Source organism: Equus caballus, chromosome 15, assembly GCF_041296265.1.
Source record: "Equus caballus isolate H_3958 breed thoroughbred chromosome 15, TB-T2T, whole genome shotgun sequence".
Classification (NCBI taxonomy): Eukaryota; Metazoa; Chordata; class Mammalia; order Perissodactyla; family Equidae; genus Equus; species Equus caballus.
Window position 1 is genome coordinate 31,916,895 of NC_091698.1, and position 21,157 is coordinate 31,938,051.

A 21,157-nucleotide genomic window follows, 5' to 3' on the forward strand; every position below is an offset into this window, starting at 1 on the left:
CTTAAACTGGATTACTAATGTTCAGCCTACATGTTTCCAAGAGCCAAATTTTTCTCTGTCCAGCTCCTTAAGTTTGAGAGTTCTGATCAAGTTATGAGTTTAGTTCATCAACACACAGCACACAGTAAGAAAAAATATGTATCCATTGGTCCCACTTTCTGTCCATGATTGTAGGAAAAGACACCTGCATCTAATATCCACATAACCGCGGTTGCCTTGGGAGCAGTAGAAAAGAGACAAATGGCTGAGCCATGTCAAGTCCATCTTGCCACTTGGTGACTTGTTGGGTCAGCAGCAGAGGGGGAGGTAAAATTTCCTTCTCCAATTAGATGGGCTGGAGCCAGAAGGATGGCCATTCAACCTCCTAGAGATTGACCTGAACACACATCTCTACCTTCTGGGTCTCTGATCCATCAGCAAGGCATAAAATTTCTTCAGAGTGAAAGATATACCTTCAGTGTGTCTTTCACATATCCAGTCATAGATTTTCAGAATTTGACCTTTCAAGTATCAGTGATTTATTCTTTGCTGGCTTCTTTCCAAACACAAAAGATGTTTTATGTCACTTTACTCAAAGGAGAGTCCTCCCTCCAGATGGCCTTCTCCACACTGCTGCACCCATCGGGGGATTTGCATATTGTTCCCTGGGGAGGACCTTCCCTTGAGAGTCTCAGATAAATGGTCAGCTCTCATCTTGCTTTGACTTATCAGGACTATCAGTTCAACTTCTCAAAATGAGGTTCCCTGCTCAGTTCCTGGAGCTGCTAATGCTCTGGATCCCAGGTAAGGACAGAGGGGAGATGAGAAAAGAGCATGGTATTGGAGGGGGGGGGCACAAGTGCTTTTCATGTGTATTTGTCCACATGTTGGATGCATATCTACCCTCTGCAAGGGGCATGTGAAGTTTAGATCTCTGAGAATGAGGAAGAATCCAGAAGAAACAGCTAATTCTCCTGTGGTGAAGAATGTGACACAGAAAGACAGAGAGGATGTAGGCAACTTCTAGACAACTTTGTAATTTACAAATCGTGAGATCTTTTTCAAATTGGATATTTTAGAGTATTAATAAAAATTTTAAAAGAAAGGATTTAACCTGAAATTAATAACAAAATGGAAATTATGAAAATTGTTCCTAAAGTTTGTATATAACCTTACACCTTTGCCTCATTATTTTAGGATCCAGTGGGGATATTGTGATGATGCAGACTCTACTCTCTCTACTTGTCACCTCTGGAGAGCCAGCCTCCATCTCCTGCATATCTAGTCAGAGCCTAGTGATGGATACATCTATGTGAATTGGTACTTTCAGAAGCCAAGCAAGTCTCCATAGCTCCTTATCTTTGTACTTTCTCACTGCCTCTCTGGGGTCCCAGACAGGTTCATGGGCAGCAGGCCAGGGACAGATTTCATTCTCAAAGGCAGCAGAGTGGTGGCTGGGGATTTTGGAGTTTATTACTGCATGCAATCTCTACAACACCCTCCCACAGTGGTAGATCTGTGAACACAAACCTCCCTCTTGGGTGGCTCAGCTGTCCACGTGTGTTGTTTGTCTGGGGAGCAGGCAAAGCAGATTCTTTGAGTGTGCCTGGGAGAGAGATGTTGTAGGACCTGGAGAACAGGTTGCAGCTGAGGGTTCTGGACCATGATTGTCTCAGCTGCACCTCAGATGCTACCAGTTAAGTCTCATCAGCTGCATGACATGGCGTGACAGAACCAGCAGAATGGAGGGTCCCAGTGCCCTCTGAGCAGAGTCATGAGGAAAGGGAGAGGTAAATGCAAGGTCACCCTAATTCTCCCTATTTTGTGTACGGTTGTGAAACAACTTGAGTCAGCATAACAGACAGACAAATGAGGCAGATCCGTAGCAACATAAATTAAATACGTGTTGGGTTTAGCAGGTTTTTGTATATTTTTAAGAGGATAATATTTCATAATGTTAAAACAATTGGTATTTTCCCACTTTCCCAACTTTCTACATCTCCCTTTTTTACTTATCTTCTCGCTCTATTAATGTATTCTTTGAGATAGCAGTCTACACCAACTGTCCTTGAGGGAGTTAGCTGAGAATGACTTGTAAAAGTTTTGGGTTATGGGCGTCCAAATAGTCTTTTGTCAATCCACAGTAGATGCCGCATCCTAATGCTAAAAGTCTCTGCTTTGTCTCAATTACCTTTTGCAGAAGGAAAATGTGAGTTCTTGAAGTTACAAAAGTTGTTTAAACCAAAAAAAGCATATCTGGAAGATTTAGGGCATGGAATTCATCCCATACAACACTGGAAGAATACATATGATAGGAGATTTCTTTTGCTTTCCTGAAAGGCAAGAATTTAAAGTTGTGGATGATGGCAGGAATGGGAACAGGAAGAGATTATAGCACCTTCTGCAATCAGACATAGTCTGCTCTTTGGCTCACATTTAGGGGGTTAAATGCCCCTGTTTGTTGTGGGTCAATAATAAGAATCCAGAAAGAGGACCAGATGTGTTTCTTATGAAGAATCACAGAGTGGATGGGACTTCTGCCTGGCTTCCTAGGTCCCTTCTGAGCTGCTGCACATTTCACAGGAAATGAGTGTAGGGAGCAGGCGTTAGACCTATAATCATCCAAGGCTTAGTAATGTCCCTGCTCAAAGAGACCTAAGGTCATGTCACTTTGTCTCTGTCAACCCAGCACAGCCTAGGAGATCTGAAAACATATTTGCTCCTCCAGGTGGTCCAGCAGAGACCATGTGGTTGGGTTGGGGGGAGATGCAATGTGCAATGACCTTAAACCAGAAGGCCCATTGGGCCCAAATCAACAGCAGATACAGAGGAGATGGAGACCAACATGGATGATTCAGACAGATGTTAAGGATGATCTGTGCAGCCTTGGAGGAAAATAAAATGCATCTGAGTAGGTAGGGGATTTCTGCCCTTCAGGTCCATCATCCTCTGGCCTGTCTGCTACCTCAAACCTCAGGCACGTCCCCTTTAGAGAGATGGCCATGTGTTAGTGGTTGCCCTGTGGGACCACCAAAGTGCAGGCAGAGGTTCTCTTCCCAGGTGTGTTCTTCTACCCGGGTCAAATCAGAACGTCTCTCCACATGCAGCTTGGAAAATGATACAAAATTCAGGTAAACGTCAGCTCAACTAGGAAGGCATCTTTTTGGTTTGCAAGTTTAGGTCATCTAATCCTCATTTTTTTCCACTGCTCTCTGGTGTCATGAAAACATGACTTCTGCCATTTACCCTTTTATTTTTTTGTACCTTTTGCAGTGATTGGCCTTCCAAAACATCCAGCATTCTATCTGAGAACTTGTATTCCTGTCATTTTTTTAACACAAATAATATTTGCAGATGACAACCTTTGTGCTATATTGCCGTAAAAAGGAAAAATTCAAACAATAAATAAATGTGCTATTTTCACATGACCTGCTCATTTCCTGAAAATGAATCTGACGTGTTTTCTAGTGATAGTTGATAGAAAATAAATACTTCAAATAGATCCCATTTAAAAAAATTCTATAAAAATATTTCTGAATAATGGGCATGCTCATTACATGTCCTGACATGTATGAATGAAAATAAATAATGTTTAGATCAACAAACAGTAGAATCCTCTTTTTGGTTAAGAAAATAAAACATATAGAGATGAGTTTCTTTCCAAGATAATGAATTCCATAGGGAGCGTAGTTAAAAATGAATTCTTAACTAGAAAATCGAAAAAAAAAAGAAAACATGTCTTATCTTAAGGAGTTTGTAACACACACAAAGGATGATGAGTCTTCAGGAGGTGTTTCCACACATATTCACAGTGGGGACACACATCCATTCAGAATTCTATTGATTTCTTGCTCATATTCATGAATGTGTAGCCTGGAGAAGCTGCACATGCTCCTGTGAGCAGGACACTCACTGGACCCTGCAGTGTAACAGCCCCAAACCTCACAAGGAGGCTCAGCCTCTCAGGGCAGCAGGAGCAGCTGTGGTGACTAGAGGACAGGTGGACACCAGGCTGGGCTCGAGTGGAAATGGCTTGTGGAGCTATGAGGAAGAGCCCATGGAGGCCTCAGTCACAGAGAGTGGGCATCTCTTCTGTGTAAACAGGGGCCAGGGCATCAGGAGAACAGCCTCCCAGAGCCCCTTTCTTCCTCCCCACATAGGACGCTTACACCCCGAAGGACCTCTGGGGAATGGGGTCACTGCTGACTTCATTGGCTGCAAAGAAGCTCAGTCATGTCATTGGGAGGAGACCCTAGTGAGCTCCTGACATCATCCACTGCCACTAAATCCCTCAGGGCCCTGCTTCATGCCTTTACCCAATGATCGTCACTCTCTCTAACCATCAGAAGACTGGAGAGCTGCCTGCACTGTGTGATGTTTGGCTTTTGAACAAGTCAAAGCTCACTAGAGTCTCTCATATGTACATCGACATAACAATATTGCTTCATAATCCTACTTGACTCTCCTTGTCACCGAATTGTCTCTGAACAGTTCCTCAATCTGACTCTTAGACTTTCTCTTGCGAAGCTGCTCTTGCGCATTTTTCCCACACTCACACGATTCCAGTGCTGCAGCCTAAGCACGGCTCACTGCATCGACACATTTCTGTTGATAAAAGGCTCCCGTTATTTAGTATAATTTGTTCTCCTTTTATTAGTGACAACGGCAGCTTAGCTGATTGATTCTAAATCTTCTTTGCTAATATACATGTTCATTGCCATAGCTTCAGAGCTATAAATTCTCTTTCTTTCCTCTCAGAAATTTTCATATATTTTCTTTCAACTCAAAGTACTTGCTAATTTCCCATTTTGCTACTTCTTTAATCCTAGTTTTTTTTTAGTAGTTTTTGATTGATTTTCCAAATATTTGTGGACTTTTCTGATAACCTTAGGTCACTGATTTTGAATATGATTCTCGTCTTTATAGAATACACTTTGCATGATTTGAATCTATTTAATTTTATTGACCTACCTCGAGGCCCACAATGTGGTCTATCTTAGCAAATGTTCTGAAAGGAATATGTATTTTACTGATATTCGGTGGAGTGTCTCTAAGCGTCAGTGATGTCCAGGTGGTTAATGTCGTTAAATCTTCTGCGTCTTCACAGGCCCTAGTGACAGGGCTGTTGACATGGCAGGCTGCACCTGGTGCAGAGCTCTTTGCTGCTCTGGGCCCCATCAAAGCTGGCTGAATTATATTTCACCTGGTACGAGGGCCAGACCAGGACTCCTCGAGGTGGAATGTGTTGTCTCCATAAGTCAGAGAGGCCTGTCAGGTGATTCTTTCCTTTAAAGAAGAGGATACATGTTAAACACTCTGGAAGGAAAGGTGTACCCCCATTCTCTTTATGGGCCATTCATGAGGGATCTTATGATTGGGGGAAATAGTTCACACTGTTTGGTGGCAGCTGTAGAACAAAGAGGTCAGAAATATAATCTGGACAGCAACTCCAACTAGGAGACATCAGCTGTCAGACCACATGCAGAATCACCAGGAAGCCCAGAAAGAGTTCCCGGTCATTTTCAGATGATATCATTTCTCTTGACAGAATTTCTTGGCTGGTGTTCTTGTTAGGAGAGTTTAAAATTTTAAATTATAATTTCTGTACAGTCAGGTGTTACTTAATGACAGGGATGCATTCTGAGAAATGCATTGTTAAGTGATTTCATACTTGTGAGAATATCAGAGAGTGTACTTACACAAACTTAGATGGTATAGCCTACTACACACCTAGGCTGTATGGTACTAATCTTATGGGATCGCGGTCGTATATGCGGCCTGTTGATGGGAAGGTGGTTATGTGGCACATGCCTGTACTTTTATTCTACCTACTTTCACTTGGTCATTATATCAACGGTACACTTGGGGGCAGTCAAGTCAATGTCTCAATAGACATATTTATGTCCTTCCAAGTTCTGGTCCAAAGTTTTTCTCTATCACATTAAAGATATTAATACTATGAGAATGATAATTCAAATTAAGCCTCTCTTTCTGTCTATCTTTCACTCTCTGTCTCTTTTTTTCCTGCAAATATCACAGTGAGATAAATTTCATAACAGATTTTTCATTATCTCTTGTTTTTTTTCTACATGTTCTGAGTGCGGTTTAATTGCTGTTATGAGCAATACTACAAGTTTAGTTTGAAGCAAAAGCAAATCACTTTTGCTGACTCTGGAAACCTTAGCATTAAACCAGGAACAAAAAATGTTGCTCTTGTCTGTTTAGGGTTATACTCAAAATTTTTAGGGACCAGCAAATATTTGCTTTAATTTTTCCATAGAATCGATAGGTTTCTCCTCTTTATTTTTCCTTAAAGAAGTCATCTTGGTGGAATTAGTTTCCCCAGGATAATAAGTTAGTGTGTATTCTCATAATCATTTCAAAGTTTAACTAAGACTACAATGATTCCAGAAAATGAGAGACATTCTCCAGATTGAGGATGTTCCCAACTTACTAGAGCAAGAACATGAAATCTGAGGAAGACCTGCGCAAGTTTCCAATATGTTATCATAGCCTACATTTCCTTCTTAAACCATGTAATTTCTACCTGTGACTGATTCAGAAAGCTCAGAATTATTTTATTTTATTTCTCATCCTTATTCTCTGCTTGGCCTAGTAGGTGCTTTAGAAGAGTCAACATGCAAATTTTTGGAAGCACTGCAAGGTGAGGGCAGTTGATGCTTCAAAGAGCGTCTGAACTTTGGTGCATCCTTGGCTCCTGGTCTAAAGAGACTGAGTGGATGTGAGGTTCTCCACTGTGAGCCTTCCGCTCCCCTAAGTCAGAGATCACTATTTCACTCACTGATGCAGAGGCTGTGTTTTATTATAAGACAACGAATGGCCACTAAATATTTCATTCAGACTTTGGCTCCTTCCTGTTCTGAACTTTAATTTGTATTAACAGGAGATGAAAAGAAGTGGTTAACGAGAATTTAAGCTGATTTTATAAGTCATTTTAAGTGATTTAATTGGATCTTGTTTATTCCAGAGGGTCTAAAATTCCCTTATTCAAAATTTGTATAAGCATTTTGCAGATTCTTAAAATAGTTGAATATGGAAGAAAGATGGAATTTGAGAAATCTTAGACTATAAGTCCCCATTTTTCTTCTGGTAAACTATTCCCTCTAAATGAAAAATCCAAAGAAAACAATTTTTTTCCTGGATATTAATACAATTTTTATATCAAAGGCAGCTTCAACTAAAATTTAAGAGGCTAGGATCCCCATTTCTCACGTAAACCAGACCTTCTTACAAGGTCCAACAGACCAACCTCAAATGCAGACTGTGAAAAAAAAAATTGTTAAACTTCCAGACAAGCTGTGGCTTGAGAGAGCTTCTTTTGAGTTTACACTCCCCTTTCCAAGGCTGAGCCTTGGGCGGTGTCTTAGAGAAGAACTTACAAGGCAGACAGTGCTCTGGATGCAATGGAACTGTTATCTTCCTTTGTCCAGTTATTAAACGGGTGAGCTGGACACAAAAGAAAGTTTAACATTTACAGACAAAAAGCCTTCATCTCTAGCACACAATTTCCCCACTTATCCTTATGGATCAGTTGTTTACCTCTATAGGATTTTTATATCTATTTAAAGAAAAAGGAAACAAAAATAAGTCAAACATTTGGATATAGATTTGTATTAAGCAGATGAAGAATAAGGTCTCGAGGATCCAGAAGCACGATGTGTGAAAAATACCTGTTTCTCCCAGTGTTTTGAGAAAACATGAACACAGAGGATAAACACATTCACACAACCGTCCCTGAGCTCCCTACAAATCAGAAGTTATCCTTTAATGGGTGAAAACTTGCAATTATTTAAAAAAGACTGACAAATTTAATCACAGGTGCCTCTGGCTCAGAAATCCAAGTCAGCCCACCTGCACCTGGGGATCTCCCTCTGCAGGTGGATTGATCTCAGACAAAGATATAACAGGACCTTCAATCACAAAGAACCTCCATTTGTGTCTATTTGGGGAACAGGCTCTGTGTGTCTCAATGCTGTCTAAAACAGTGGACTTGAACTTTTTGGGCTCACAAAGACTGCAGAATGTATACAAATATCGCACTCTCCACCCCACACTCTCTGACCACAGGAGAACAGACCCAGATGGTTTCATCTCCAAGACAGTCTTCTCAGGTCATACAAATCTCATGCTGACTTCCAGCTGGTTTTATGGAAGCCAAATCAACATCACCTGGCAACAGGGAAAAAATACAATAAAACCCACCTGTATAAGTTCCTCCTCTTGAGTTGACTGTGATCAAGTACAGAGACACAAGACCTGCTCTGTTCCCCATCTGGGTCCCTTACACCACTTTACCAATTCTTATCATGTGTGTCCAAGGTGAGATGACCAGCCTGGCCATAGCTTGGTTTGGTAACATGCAGGAGACAGAGATTTATTTGTAGAATTAGGAATATTGTGCTTTTCGTCCATAAGTGGTATAGAAAAAATGTAAAAACTTTTTCACAAATTTTTATAAGATTTTACGTTTTCTGAATATTTCAGGGCAACAGATTATGAGAGAAAACAACCAATCAGAATTGGAGAATTTGAAGGTTTTTTGTTAATTTCACAGAAAATAACACTACTCTGAAATGGAAGTATCTTAAAGAATACTTTGTAAAAGTAGCCTTTTCAAGAAATGATTTGTAACAAAAGAAAACATGATGTTTCTCACTGTTACTCATTTTTTCACAATCCAAGTTTCCATATTGGATAGTGGGTTTATTCACTTCCTAGGGCTGCCACAACAAAGCACACAGACCTGGGGCAAAAGAAACAACACAAGTTTATTCTACAACAGCTCTGGAGGCAGGAAGTCTGACATTAATGCCCCTGAGCAGCTCTGACCCAGCACCTTATTCCACAGTCACCTTCTTTGATGAAAACCCAGGAAAATGTTGGTCATAGGTACATGTTGCACAGAGACTTTAAAGAAATGGATGTAGTTTTTGTTGTTCTAACATACAGAAACTTCTTTTAAGCCACAACTGTGGCTACCCAAAATATATGATGAGAAAGAGTAGATATGGGAAGAATTTTTCTATAACTATTCAGAAAAAATAATTTTAAATTATTTCCTGTTTATTTCATCCCACCATTCTGAGCGAATTCTTCCCTTAAGAAATCTTTGATTAATCTGATATATGTATATAGTATATGTAATCATATGTAATTATGATACAATATTCACCAGTTTGTAACAATTGGTTACATGAATTTCACATTTGCTGCCCGATGTATTAAATTTGTTTGCTTTTCCACTTGTCTTAAACAGGTCTATTAACTCTCTCAGTTTGACATGAGTACTTTACGTATTTTAATTCACTGGGTCCCGGGATAGTTTGTAACACTTGCGTCAACCATTCTTAAACAGTTAACCTGGTAACAGCAGATACAGACAACTCTTGAACTAGCTCCAGTCTTTGCTGTTATTGGGAGAAAGTGCTGATGATCAATAGCTGTGGGGATGGGAGTTGTTTCCTTCTCTAGTTTAGCTCAGAGGAAGCAAAGCAAGATATCCATTCACCTCCCAGACATTGACCCTGGACACACACATGTCAACATTTCAGGGTCTCTGATGCTTTCTGGGCCATGTGCATTGTGACCTCGCAAAGAGCTAGACTTTCACAGTCAGATCATTCTTCCCAGTACTGCAGGCAGCATGGGCTTTATCTCCATTGGTTTTCCTCCAAACACAGAAGATATTTATGTGACTTTGCTCACATTAGAGGTCCACTCCTACATTGGTTCTTGCCACACAATATCTCAGACCAACCAGGGCATTTGCATATTGTTCCCTAGGGAGGACCTTCCCTTTTGAGTCTGAGATAAAAGATCAGCTGTCATTTTGTTTTGACGTATCAGGACTCTTCAGTTCAACTTCTCAAAATGAGGCTCCCTGCTCAGCTCCTGGGGCTGCTGATGCTCTGGATCCCAGGTGAGGGCAGAGGGGAGATGAGAAAGGAGAGTGGGGTAGAAGAGTCAGCAGTAGGGGCACCACTCCTTTCTATGTGTATTCTGTTCGCTTGTTCCATACATAAGTCTAGGTGTCTGGGAAGGGGCATGAGATGTTTAAATCTATAATTATTAAAAGGATATAAATGAACCAAGGATCAGTGCTCTGGTGAAGACAGTAACACAGAAAGAGGGGAATGAAGAGGTTGAATTCTAGAGATGCATTTTCACCTTATGAATCTCTGCTTTTTTTCTTAAGTGGATACTTTTGAATTCTGAATCAAAGTCACACACACATACACATGATTTAGCCTGAAATAACTACAAAAGGAAAATTATGAAAATGGCTCATAATATTTGTACATAACCTTGCACTTCTCTCTCATTATTTTAGGATCCAGTGGGGATGTTGTGATGACCCAGACTCCACTCTCCCTGCCTGTCGTCCCTGGAGAGCCGGCCTCCATCTCCTGCAAGTCTAGTCAGAGCCTGCTGGATAGTGATGGAAAAACCTATTTGTATTGGTACCTGCAGAAGCCGGGCCAGTCTCCAAAGCTCCTGATCTATTCAGTTTCCAACCGGGACTCTGGGATCTCAGACAGGTTCAGTGGCAGCGGGTCAGGAACAGATTTCACCCTGAAAATCAGCAGAGTGGAGCCTGAGGATGTTGAAGTCTATTACTGTGTGCAAGCTACACATGCTCCTCCCACAGTGATACAGCCCTGAACATAAACCTCCCTGCATGGTGTGGCCCAGCTGCCCATATGTGCAGCCTTTCTGGGGAGTAGACACAGCAGATTCTCTGAGTCTGTCTAAGAGGAAGATGTTGGAGAACTCAGGGGAATAGTTGGCAGCTGAGGACACTGGACCATGAGCGCTTCCCCTGTGCCTGAGGAACCACGTGTTAAGGCGCATCAGCTGCACAGCCTTGGCATGGCAGAAGCAGCAGGAGAATGGAGGGGTTGGGGTACCCTCTGAGAAAGCAGTCATGAGGGACTAAAAGCTGAATGAGAACTCATGCTAATCCTCCTGCATTGCATATATTCATCAACTAAATTCATTCAATACAACACATAATGGAGGCTGATTCACGGCAACACAAAACAAATACTTATTTTGCTTTATTAGGTTCAGTAGTTGCTAGCATGCATGCAGCAGGATAATATTTGGTGATATTAAGACAGTTTTCTTTCCCTCCTCCATCTTCCCACTTCCACTCTAAGTACATGTCCCTCTCAATTTGGGGGCAGCATAGGATTTTATACCACCGTCCTCTGTGGAATAGTGAGAGAAACTATTCATATTCTTGTTTTTGAACTGCTGGGTAGACTTCGTAAATCTCTTCATAAAAAAGGGCCTAGTGCCTAAATCCTTAACAGTCTCTGTCACAGCATGTGGAAACCAAAAGAGAGTTTTCTGAATTCCAAAGCTGGATTTCAAAAATAAAGAACCAAGTCTGAACAATCAGAGAGCATAACAATATATGCTACATTCAATAGAATTGTTATCAATACAAAACAACATAAGTGTCATATTTTTGCCTGCTGAAAATAAGAATCTTATGATTTCCACGCAGAGGACAGAAACGAGAATGTGAAGGGCCCATGGAAGAGGTCAGCTATTGGTACAACACCCAGCTCTGGGGCTCACATTTGTTGGGGTGAGCTTGGGGTTGGGATACGAATCCAGATGGAAACTCAGTTTTATTTCCTGGGAAGATCACAGGGTTGAAGATACCACTGCCTGGCTGTCAATGTTGTCCCCTGCTGCCAGTGCACGTTTTGTGGGTAAGTGATGCATCAAGCAGGGCTCTATGCATTTAGTGACTCAACAGTTAGTGAAGTTCATGTCCAAATGCACCTTAAGTCATATCACACATTCCTATTCAACCTAGTAGGCATAGACGAGCTTCCAAATGTTGATTCTGCCCCGTGATACACCAGTGATGATTTGAGAATGATCAATTAGGAGAGACCAAGTAGTCAAGTTGAAGAGGATGTTGATCAGAAGGTAGAGCTGAGGCTGCGAAGATCAGCAGGAGATGCAGTGGTTTAGGTCCAAGGTCCATGTCTCAGACACACACAGAGACAATCAGTGCAGCATAATAGGGAGAAACTCCATGAGAATGTGGGAGGTTTCAGTCTGCCATTCCGGCTCAGCTGCCCAGTCACATTTCCCATCCCAGACCTCAGCAAATGTCCCCAGGAGAAATCCTTTCTGGGGTTAAGAATTCAGCTCCTGTCCTATCTATTAAGGCAGCTCTCTTCAGCTGCCAAAGCTCAGATGGATTCTCTTCCCCAGGAGAGTCCACCTGCATGGGCAAAGGCAGAATATCTGCCCACACTCAAGTCTTGCAAATTTCACTGAGATACCAATTGAGGGGAGAAAATCAGATCACCTACAAAGGCCTATATTCTCTCTGGAATATTGAGTTATCTGGTCTTCATTTCTTCCATGTCTCTTACGTCATTGTAAACTGACTTTTGAATTTGTTTTTTGTGCTCCTCTCTGTTTGTTGCAATGGCTGTTTTTTAAATACCTACTACATCCTAACTGAAAGTGGAAGTCCCCTTTATTTTTAAATTAAATTATAATGTGATTATTTGAGCTTTGTATTATATTGCAAAACACTGAGGTCTAGTGGTGGTGACTGATCACGCCATCATCAAAATGAAGTTTGATGGTGAATATGATTTCCATATTCCAGTGATAAATGAATAGAAACATGCTTCAAATATACCCCATATAAAATAGTGTTCTAATATTTTTGTGCAAATAAAATGGCATATCAAAATAAAAATAAAATTCAATCTTACAGTTAAAAAAAGAATGATTTGTTTAATCAACTTAAAGAATACTTCATGTACCAGAAATAGAATGAAAAAAGGGACACACATGTCAAATAAATAGTTTGAAAAAAAGTAAGCAAATAGTTATCATCGGTACTCTATAAAATAAATGCTGTGGATAATGATATTAACAGAAGGAATGTCATCTTAGAAAGAAACATGGATATATACAAAAGACTAACGTTGGGACGTTACATATATTGATAAATATAAATTAATATTGGCTCCAAACAATATAGAGTTTGAGATACATATATAACCAGAGTATGTGTATAAAAATAACACACCACAAAAGAAGTAGGGAAAATGGAATTAAAGGATCCAGCAGTTTCAGGAAAATGATAAAATTAGTATTTCACATTAGGTAGCAACATGTTGAGGATTTCTGTTGTACCGATTTTCCTGCTGGTCTAACCATTTCTGAGAGAGGGGTGTTGAAGTCTCCAACTGTGATAGCGGGATCATCTACTTCTTTTTCCAGTTCTATTAGTTTTGGCCTCACATAGTCTTGATTCTCTGTTGTTAGGTGCATGCAGATTAAGAATTGTTATGTCTTCTTGGAGAATAGACGCCTTTATCATTATGTAATTCCCTTCGTCATCCTTGATAACTTTCCTTGATTTGAAGTCAGCTCTTGCTGAAATTAGTCTAGCTACTTTGTTTTTGATTAATGTTAGCATGGTATATTTTTCTTCATCTGATTACTTTTAATCTCTACGTGTATTTGTATTTAAAGTGGGTTTCTTGTAGACAACATACAGTTGGGTCTTGTTTTTTGATCAACTCTGACAATCTTTGTCTTTTCTTTGGTGCACTTAGGCCCTTGGTATTCAAAGTGATTGGTGATACAGTTGGACTAATGTCACCACATTTGTTCCTATTTTCTGTCCATCACCCTTATTCCTTGCTCCTATTTTTATCTTAAGACAAAATATGGCTCTGCTCTATTTCCAGATGGTTCTTTTTCTTAGCCCCCTGCTGGAAGCATGAGGTGATTTTTCTCTGATATTTATTGTGGGAATCTAGTTGAGCTCATGAGGTAAATCTCACAATATTATGGGGGCGTTCCCTATTACTGGGTCTCCCTGGAATTTTTTAACTCTCAGACTTGTCCACACTGAGCCTTCAGCAACTCATCAATTACAGTTAAGGTTTTCCTATCCTAGCACTGGTTCTGTGAGCAGTTTCTGCTCATGATTCTCTTGCTCTTGTAATCTCTGCTCAAGATTCCCTGTATTCACCTGTCTCTCCAATGTTGGAGGCAGTAGTTTTCCCTTTGTTGCCCCTGTGTCAGGGATTCAAGAAGAATTTTTGGAAAAATAGTATAAGGAACTCCCACATACACTTTACCCAGATTAATTTAGTATCAATAGATAAATTCTACTTCCATATTCCTTCTATATTTATTTGTTATGTTTTAGTTACTATTGATTCAAAACAAATCAGTTCAAAATTAATGGGATATGAAAACTGTAATCATTGTACTATTAACTCTATGGCTCTAGGTATTTCCTGGACTCACCAAGGTTCCTGCTTTGGATTTCTCACATAGATGCAGTTGGATGATGACTGGGGCTAGAGTCATCTCAGAGGTGGTCAATGCTAGATGTTGTTTGGGTCCTCAGCTGAGGCTGCAACCTAGACATGTGGCTGCTTGACTCCATCTATACTTCCTCCAAGAGTACCAGGCAGTAGTCATACAGCCTTTATGACCTCTTATAGCCTCAGTACTTTAATCACAATCCCTGGCCAACCCAGATTCAAAGGGAGAAAATGTGTGCCTATAGGTTCAACAGGATGTGTCAATGTCACACTATTAGTGGAACTTGTAGCATGAGAAATCTTATTACACCTATCTTGATGAATACGATAGGCAATTATCTACACTTTGGCCAAAATAACCCGTTTCTGCCATTTGAGAAATATACTAATTCCTACTCCAACACCCACAAGTATTATTCCACAGTGGCAACAGGTCAAAGTCCACAATTTCATTATCCAAATGTGGTCCTTTGTGGATGAGTCTCCTTGCCCATAGTTTCTGAAGAGTATTCCTCATACCTCAGGACATGTCATCAATGGTGAGACAGGAATAGGCTATAGACACTCTGTAGACGTTGCTATAGATACTCTCATTCATAAAGGAAGCAGACAGCAGCCAATATCCCATGTGCAATAGAACAACATCTTCCCTTTTGGACTTCCTACTTCAAGTCTCTTTGCTCCAAGATCTACTTCTTATCCCTTTAAGCCACTTTATGAGATCAAACCCAAATACTGAATCATAACATCTTCTACATCAACCTAAATTTTCATTAATCTTTGAGACAGTTTAAATTAAATTTCCTTGATGAATCCTTTGCTATTTTCTCTTTATTCTGATTTCCCCCCCTGAATTTAGATCATAGCTTATTGTTATCCTCAAGTATAGAGATATGGCTGCTGTATAGAATTCTCTAAATTTTTCTTTTATGATTTATCCCTCAACTCTAAATTCCCAAGTTCTGTTACTAAGGCTACCAACGACCTACCTTTGATTTGTCTTCTATAGAACATTCCAAGGGTTGGGTTCATAAAGGGAAAGAGTTTTGTATTCAAGCAGTTTGAGCTCAAATTCAATTTATAGCTGTGTCAGGAATTATTCTCGAGAAACATTGTTGATAAGGTTCATATGACAAGCTTGTGGTCACTCAAGTAGTCACTACCAGAGAAAGGTCATCTCTAACTAAGGACTAAGCAAATTCTCTTGTGATTTTGGCTTAAGAGTGGGGCTTCACATGGTTTTCTTACTAACTGAAGAAGTGAGGGGAGGAAGCATTCCTGTGACAGATATGAATTAATCTTCTTTGGAACTACAAGCCCCAAAATATCTCCATCCAGAACTGACTTTGCACACTTTCCCAAGAACACTTGGCTATAGATCAAAGCCCTATGGGCTGGTCCCTGGCTGAGTGTAGGTGTCTGCCTCACCTACACTATCTTTGGAGGGGGTAGAGTAAATGCCAATTCAATCATTTGATTGATAGTGCTATTGAGGTCAAGTATATCCTTATTGATTTTCTTCCTGCTTGATATGTCAGTTACTGAAAAAAGATGTTGAAGTCTCCAACTATAATAGTGGATTTGTCTGTTTTTTCTTGCAGTTCTATCCATTTTTGCCTAATGTGTTTGACACACTGTCGTTTGGTGCAAACACATTTAGCAGTGTTATGTCTTCCTGAAGAATGAAACCCATTATCATTATTTAATGTCCTACTTTATTTTTATCCCTGATTATTATTTTTGTTCTATAGTCTGCTTTGTCTGAAATTAGTATAGGTCCTCCAGATGTCTTTTGATTAGTGTTATCATAGTATATCATCCTGCATCCCTTTCCTTTTAATCTACCACAGTCTTCATATTTAAAGTGGGTTTCATGTAGAGAAAATATATTTTTTTCACTTTCTATCCATTCTGTCAATCTCTATCTTTTATTTGGTGTATTTAGACCATCCGTATTTAAAGACATTACTGATCTAGTCTTATTATTATCCACTCCATTTATACTTATATTCTGTGTTTTTTGCTTTCCCTGATCCTAGTTGAACGTTTCATATGATTCTATTTTATGTCCTCTCTTAGTTTACCAATGTTACTTCTTTTTAACCTTTTTCACTGGTTTCCTCAGAGATTGCAAGTACATTTTTAACTTATCAAATTCTACCTTCAAATAACTCTATACTCCAACACATTTAGTGCAGATACCTTATAAAATTTAGTGCAGATTTCCAATTCCTTCCCCCATCCCTTACGACATTGCTGTCATTCATTACACTTATCCAGATGCTGCAATCTATCAATACATTGTTGATATTACTTGGAAGAAACAGTTATCTGTTCGATAAATTAAGAATAAGAAAAAGAAACTTTAATTTTTTAAAATTTTTTCTTTCTTCTACCCTCTTTCTTTTTCTATGTAAATCTGAGTATTTGTCCCATATATTTTCCTTTTCTCTGAAGAACTTCTTTCAACATTTTATGCAGGGCAGGTCTGCTGGTGATGAATCCCATCAATTTTTGTCTGGAAAATAAGCCCCTGTTTTTCCTTTGCTTTTGAAGAGCAATTTTGCTGGACTTTGAATTCTAGGCTTGTGGTGCTTTTCTTTCATCACTTTAGACATTTCATTCTACTCGTTTTGCTTGCATGGTTTCTGTAGAGAAGCCTATTGTAATTCTGATCTTTTTTATATGTATAAGGTGTTATTTTCTGTCTTCTTTCAAAATTTTCTTCCGTCTTTGGATCTCTGCAGTTTAAATATGAAACGCCTAGGGGTAGAATATTTGGTATTTGCCCATTTTGTCTTCTCTTATATTCTTGAATCTGTGGTTTGGTGTCTGTCATAAATTTGGAAAATTCTTAGCCATTATTAACTCAAATATTTCTTCTTCTCTGTTCTCTCTTTCTTTTCCTTCTGGTACTCTAATTATGCATATTTTATATCTTTTTTAAAGGCCCCATCATTTCCTTCTGGCCTGCATGTTTGTGATGAGAAACCACCTCTCATTCAATTTTTCTCCCCTAGGTCTAAGGCATCATTTCTTTCACGCCGCTTTTCAGATTTTGTTCTTAGTCCATAGTCGTCAAAAATTTGACTATGGAGCCAGCGCTGGTGTCTAGTGGTTGAGATTCGGCACTCTTACTGCCACAGCCCGGATTCATTTCCCGGTCATGAAAATACACCACCCGTCTGTCATTTGTCATACTGTGGTGATGGCTCACATAGAGAACTATGCTAACAATTAGGATACACAATTATGCGCTAAATCTTTTTTAAAAAAAGATTATAATCTTTGTATAGATCTCCTGTTTGTGGTTGCTCAGCCTCTTGAACCTATGGGTTTATGTCTTTTGTGAAACTAGGAACTTTTGAACTATTATTGTTTGAAGCCTTTTTCAGCCCCTACCCTTTTGCTCTCCTCCTTTCAGGATTCCAAGGACATAAATGTTAGATTTTTTGTTATTATCTGGCATATTCCTTAGTTTGTGTGCCTTGTTTTTCTTTTTCAGTGTATTTTCTCTCTGTTGTAGTTTATTTTGTTCTGTCTTCCAGTTCAGTCTTTTCTCTTTCTCTTCTATTCTAGTTTTTGAGCCATCTGCTTAACTTTTTATTATAGTCATTCGTATTTTTCAAGTTTAGCGTTTCCATGTTTTCTGCTTTATATTTTCCATTTTTTCTAAGACTTTCTTTGTATTAACTTGTTTCAAGTATATTTGTAATTGATCATTGAAACATTTTTATGATCAGGGGAAACATCATTTCCACCTGGTGCCTGTGGATGCTAGATTGGACTCTGATGGACAGAACTGTCAATTTATTAATGAATCATGGCTTGTGTTGAACAAGACAAGCTGGGACAAGCATTTGAAGATGCTTTTGAGGTACTGAGGCAACATTCAACCGGAGATCTTCAGTACCCCCCAGACCTGCCTCCCATCCAAGAGATATTCGACATGGAACAATAAATATTCTTCTTCCTCACCCATTTCCCTACAGACTGTAGAATGGTAGTCTAGATTACAAAAATTACCTGGCCTTCATCAACCACTGTCATGTCAGAGGGAATTCCAGCTGCTGTGCTGTGCTGCCGGTAGAGGAGCCTGTCTATAACTGGAGAACAGTAATAAACAGTGCTGCAGACCTCTATTTTGAAGGAAATATTCATCAATCTCTGCAGAACATCCCTGAAAACCAGCTAGTACAACCTGCTGTTCTCCAGCAAAAGGGAGGAAAAGGCAGGAAGAAGCTCCGACTGTTTGAATATCTTCATGAATCCTTGTGTAATCCTGAGATGGCATCTTGTATTCAGTGGGTAGATGAAAACAGAGGCATCTTTCAGTTCATATCAAAAAACAAAGAAAAACTTGCCCAACTTTGGGGAAAAAGAAAAGGCAACCGGAAGACGATGACTTACCAGAAAATGGCCAGAGCACTGAGGAATTATGAAAGAACTGGGGAAATCACCAAAATCCGGAGAAAGCTGACTTACCAATTCAGTGAGGCCATTCTCCAAAGACTCTCTCCATCTTATTTCTTGGAAAAAGAGATCTTCTACTCACAGTATGTTCAACCTGATCAAGGACATCTCAGTTTAAATAACTGGAATGCAAATTATAATTATACATATGCCAATTACCCAGAGCTAGGTCACCCTGATTGCTAAATATACTCTTACATTTCATGATTTCCTGGCATCGGAAATCCCTACAAATTCCGGGATTTTTTTTTTCTTAAAGCAAATACTGAAGAGAAAAAAACCAGTTAACTTCATTGTTGCTATCTTTTATTAAATAGCATAATTTACACTAACTTGGTGAGATATTCTGCCAGTGAAAAATGATCAAGTCCCTTTTGAAAGTATAGACTAAGTGTCTTCGCTCTTACTGTTGTCTATGCAATACTTTCTTCTAGATTAACAATGCCAGTAGAGATGATTTGGTTTGTATATTCATTTAAGTATTATTTTCCTGTCATAACACTCAGACAAAAAAAAATCCCTCTAACGTATATCTGACGGCTTTAACAACATAACAAAAAATAATGGCATATGATAGTGTTCATGCTAAAATACATTCATGACTGTAAAAACTTCAGTGACTATCTATCTTGAACCCATGCACTTCAGACCTCATGGTCTGTGAGGCTGTGCTGCTAAAGAGACGATGGTCTAAGGAAAATGCCACCTACATTAATGATAATAAAAATCCAAAGCTTACACTTCCCTCAAAAAAAAACAAAAAAACAAAAAAAAAACCATTTTTATGATCATTATTTCAAAACCTTTGTCAGATAATTCTAAAATTTTTGTCATCTTGTTGTTGATGTCTATTGTCTTTTCTCTTTCAAATTGATATTTTCCTCATTCTAGGTACGACAAGTGTTTTTTGATTGAAAATGGGGCATTTTGAGTATTATGTTATGGTGTGGGGATTTTGATAGTGAATGTCCAACAGGCTCCCTGGTGATGTCAATGCCGTGCTGCTGGCCTACAGAGTAATAGGAATCCAATTAGATAGTCGTTAACCATATCGGCTACATCTAAAAATTTCCTGAAAAAGATTTTTAGAAATGGAGATACTTGAATTCTAGACAAGAATTATGAATCAATCATTTTAGGTTGGAGACTGGCAACAGTTATTTTTAAATCTCCCTATTTGATTCTAATGCATAGATAAGTTTATCCTAGATGGCTGGTTAGTAGTTTACAGGTTTAGAACAAAAAATAGCATCCCTGACATATTTTACTGAAGGAAGGATTTTTCATTGAATTTATATTTCCTTTGTTCAGCCCTGAGTCATTTTCCTTTACAAAAACTCCTCCCGGAAAAGGTGGAACTATGTCGGGACCATGCATCAGTAATAGAATTGCTTTAAACACTTGTTTCTTCTCCCTCCTTGACTCAATTGTTTCCAAAACTTCTTCATGTGAACTTGGGGAAAATAAACATCTAGGTTTTCCCTTTGGGGTCTAGGGTCACTCAGTTCAGACATGCAGACATACTCCTTCCCGTCTCCAAAAATGTAGCAGAATTATCTCATTTCATGATTAAAAGGGCTACTCACCCTGACCAAAATCATAAATTCTTTGATTGATTGCTCTTCTACTGCCCCACGTAGCCCCAAATTACCGTAGCTTTAGAATATCCTCTAGTATCTCAAGGTAGAAGTATCCATCTCTTTGGAATCAGAATCTGAGGCCCAGCAAGACCTAAAATTGCATGATAGGAAGCACAAACTTCCCAAATGGGTCACTGTAAGTAATGACTGGAGAAGCTGCTCCTAATTCTATCCCCTAGCTTTCAAATCCAAGTGTAGTTCCTCTCAAGGCCATCATTTCAAAATTTATAACACATCTTGAACGAGAGCTTCCAAAGTCTGCAGGATGTCATACCCAAGCAGGCCCCTTTCATGGCATTATATTTGGTAGGATCATTGGATGTCATGGTCACATGTTTATTATTTTGTATTTTTCATTACTAAGTAGGTGCCTGTATCTGAAGGATTCCCATATTGGTAAATTATAAACTCCACGAAACCTCAGAGAGTGATGCGAACTGAGACTCAGTGGGCAGGAAAGGCTAAAGTATATCTAGAATACAATGAATTCCAGTAAGGATGAATCATATCCCCTCCAGGGGGAAGTGATGTGATGTACAAAATTACTACCAAGAGGCTGATAGTACTAGTTTCTGCTGCTGAGAACTCAGATATCCAGAGGTGACAACAATTAGATCTACACTGGTGAAGATAGTGTGGTAGGCTATGCTGTTGGGCATACACATAGCTTCTACCATGTCACCAGGGATACACTATTCATGAACATAGTGAGCAAAA

General features: G+C 39.3%; 1 protein-coding gene and 2 long non-coding RNA genes across 29 annotated transcripts in view; 2 read left to right on the forward strand and 1 right to left on the reverse strand.

Annotated features, from left to right (window-relative positions):
• The window catches only part of LOC111768048 (uncharacterized), a 41,920-nt gene extending 26,677 nt beyond the window's left edge, over positions 1-15,243 (reverse strand). For 13 of the 27 annotated variants that reach the window (XR_011426327.1, XR_011426312.1, XR_011426310.1 and 10 more), the window contains exons 1-2: positions 14,308-15,233; positions 10,465-10,572 (exon numbers count right to left, since the gene is read on the reverse strand). This is a non-coding gene — a long non-coding RNA (uncharacterized lncRNA). Of the gene's footprint in view, positions 1-4,950; positions 5,266-10,464; positions 10,573-14,307 lie in introns of all 27 variants that reach the window. The other 14 variants (XR_011426311.1, XR_011426328.1, XR_011426313.1 and 11 more) reach the window with 3 other exon arrangements.
• Positions 9,611-11,023, forward strand: LOC100629716 (uncharacterized). Its single transcript, XR_011426330.1, has 2 exons — positions 9,611-9,919; positions 10,331-11,023. It is a non-coding gene; the product is annotated as an uncharacterized lncRNA (long non-coding RNA).
• Positions 15,244-18,076: 2,833 nt separating the features above from the next.
• LOC100065558 (transcription factor Spi-C) lies at positions 18,077-19,132 on the forward strand. Its single transcript, XM_005599850.4, has 2 exons — positions 18,077-18,251; positions 18,335-19,132. The coding sequence occupies exons 1-2, from the start codon at positions 18,151-18,153 to the stop codon at positions 18,984-18,986; spliced, it is 753 nt and encodes a 250-aa protein (XP_005599907.1). The 5' UTR covers positions 18,077-18,150; the 3' UTR covers positions 18,987-19,132.
• Positions 19,133-21,157: the final 2,025 nt, after the last annotated feature.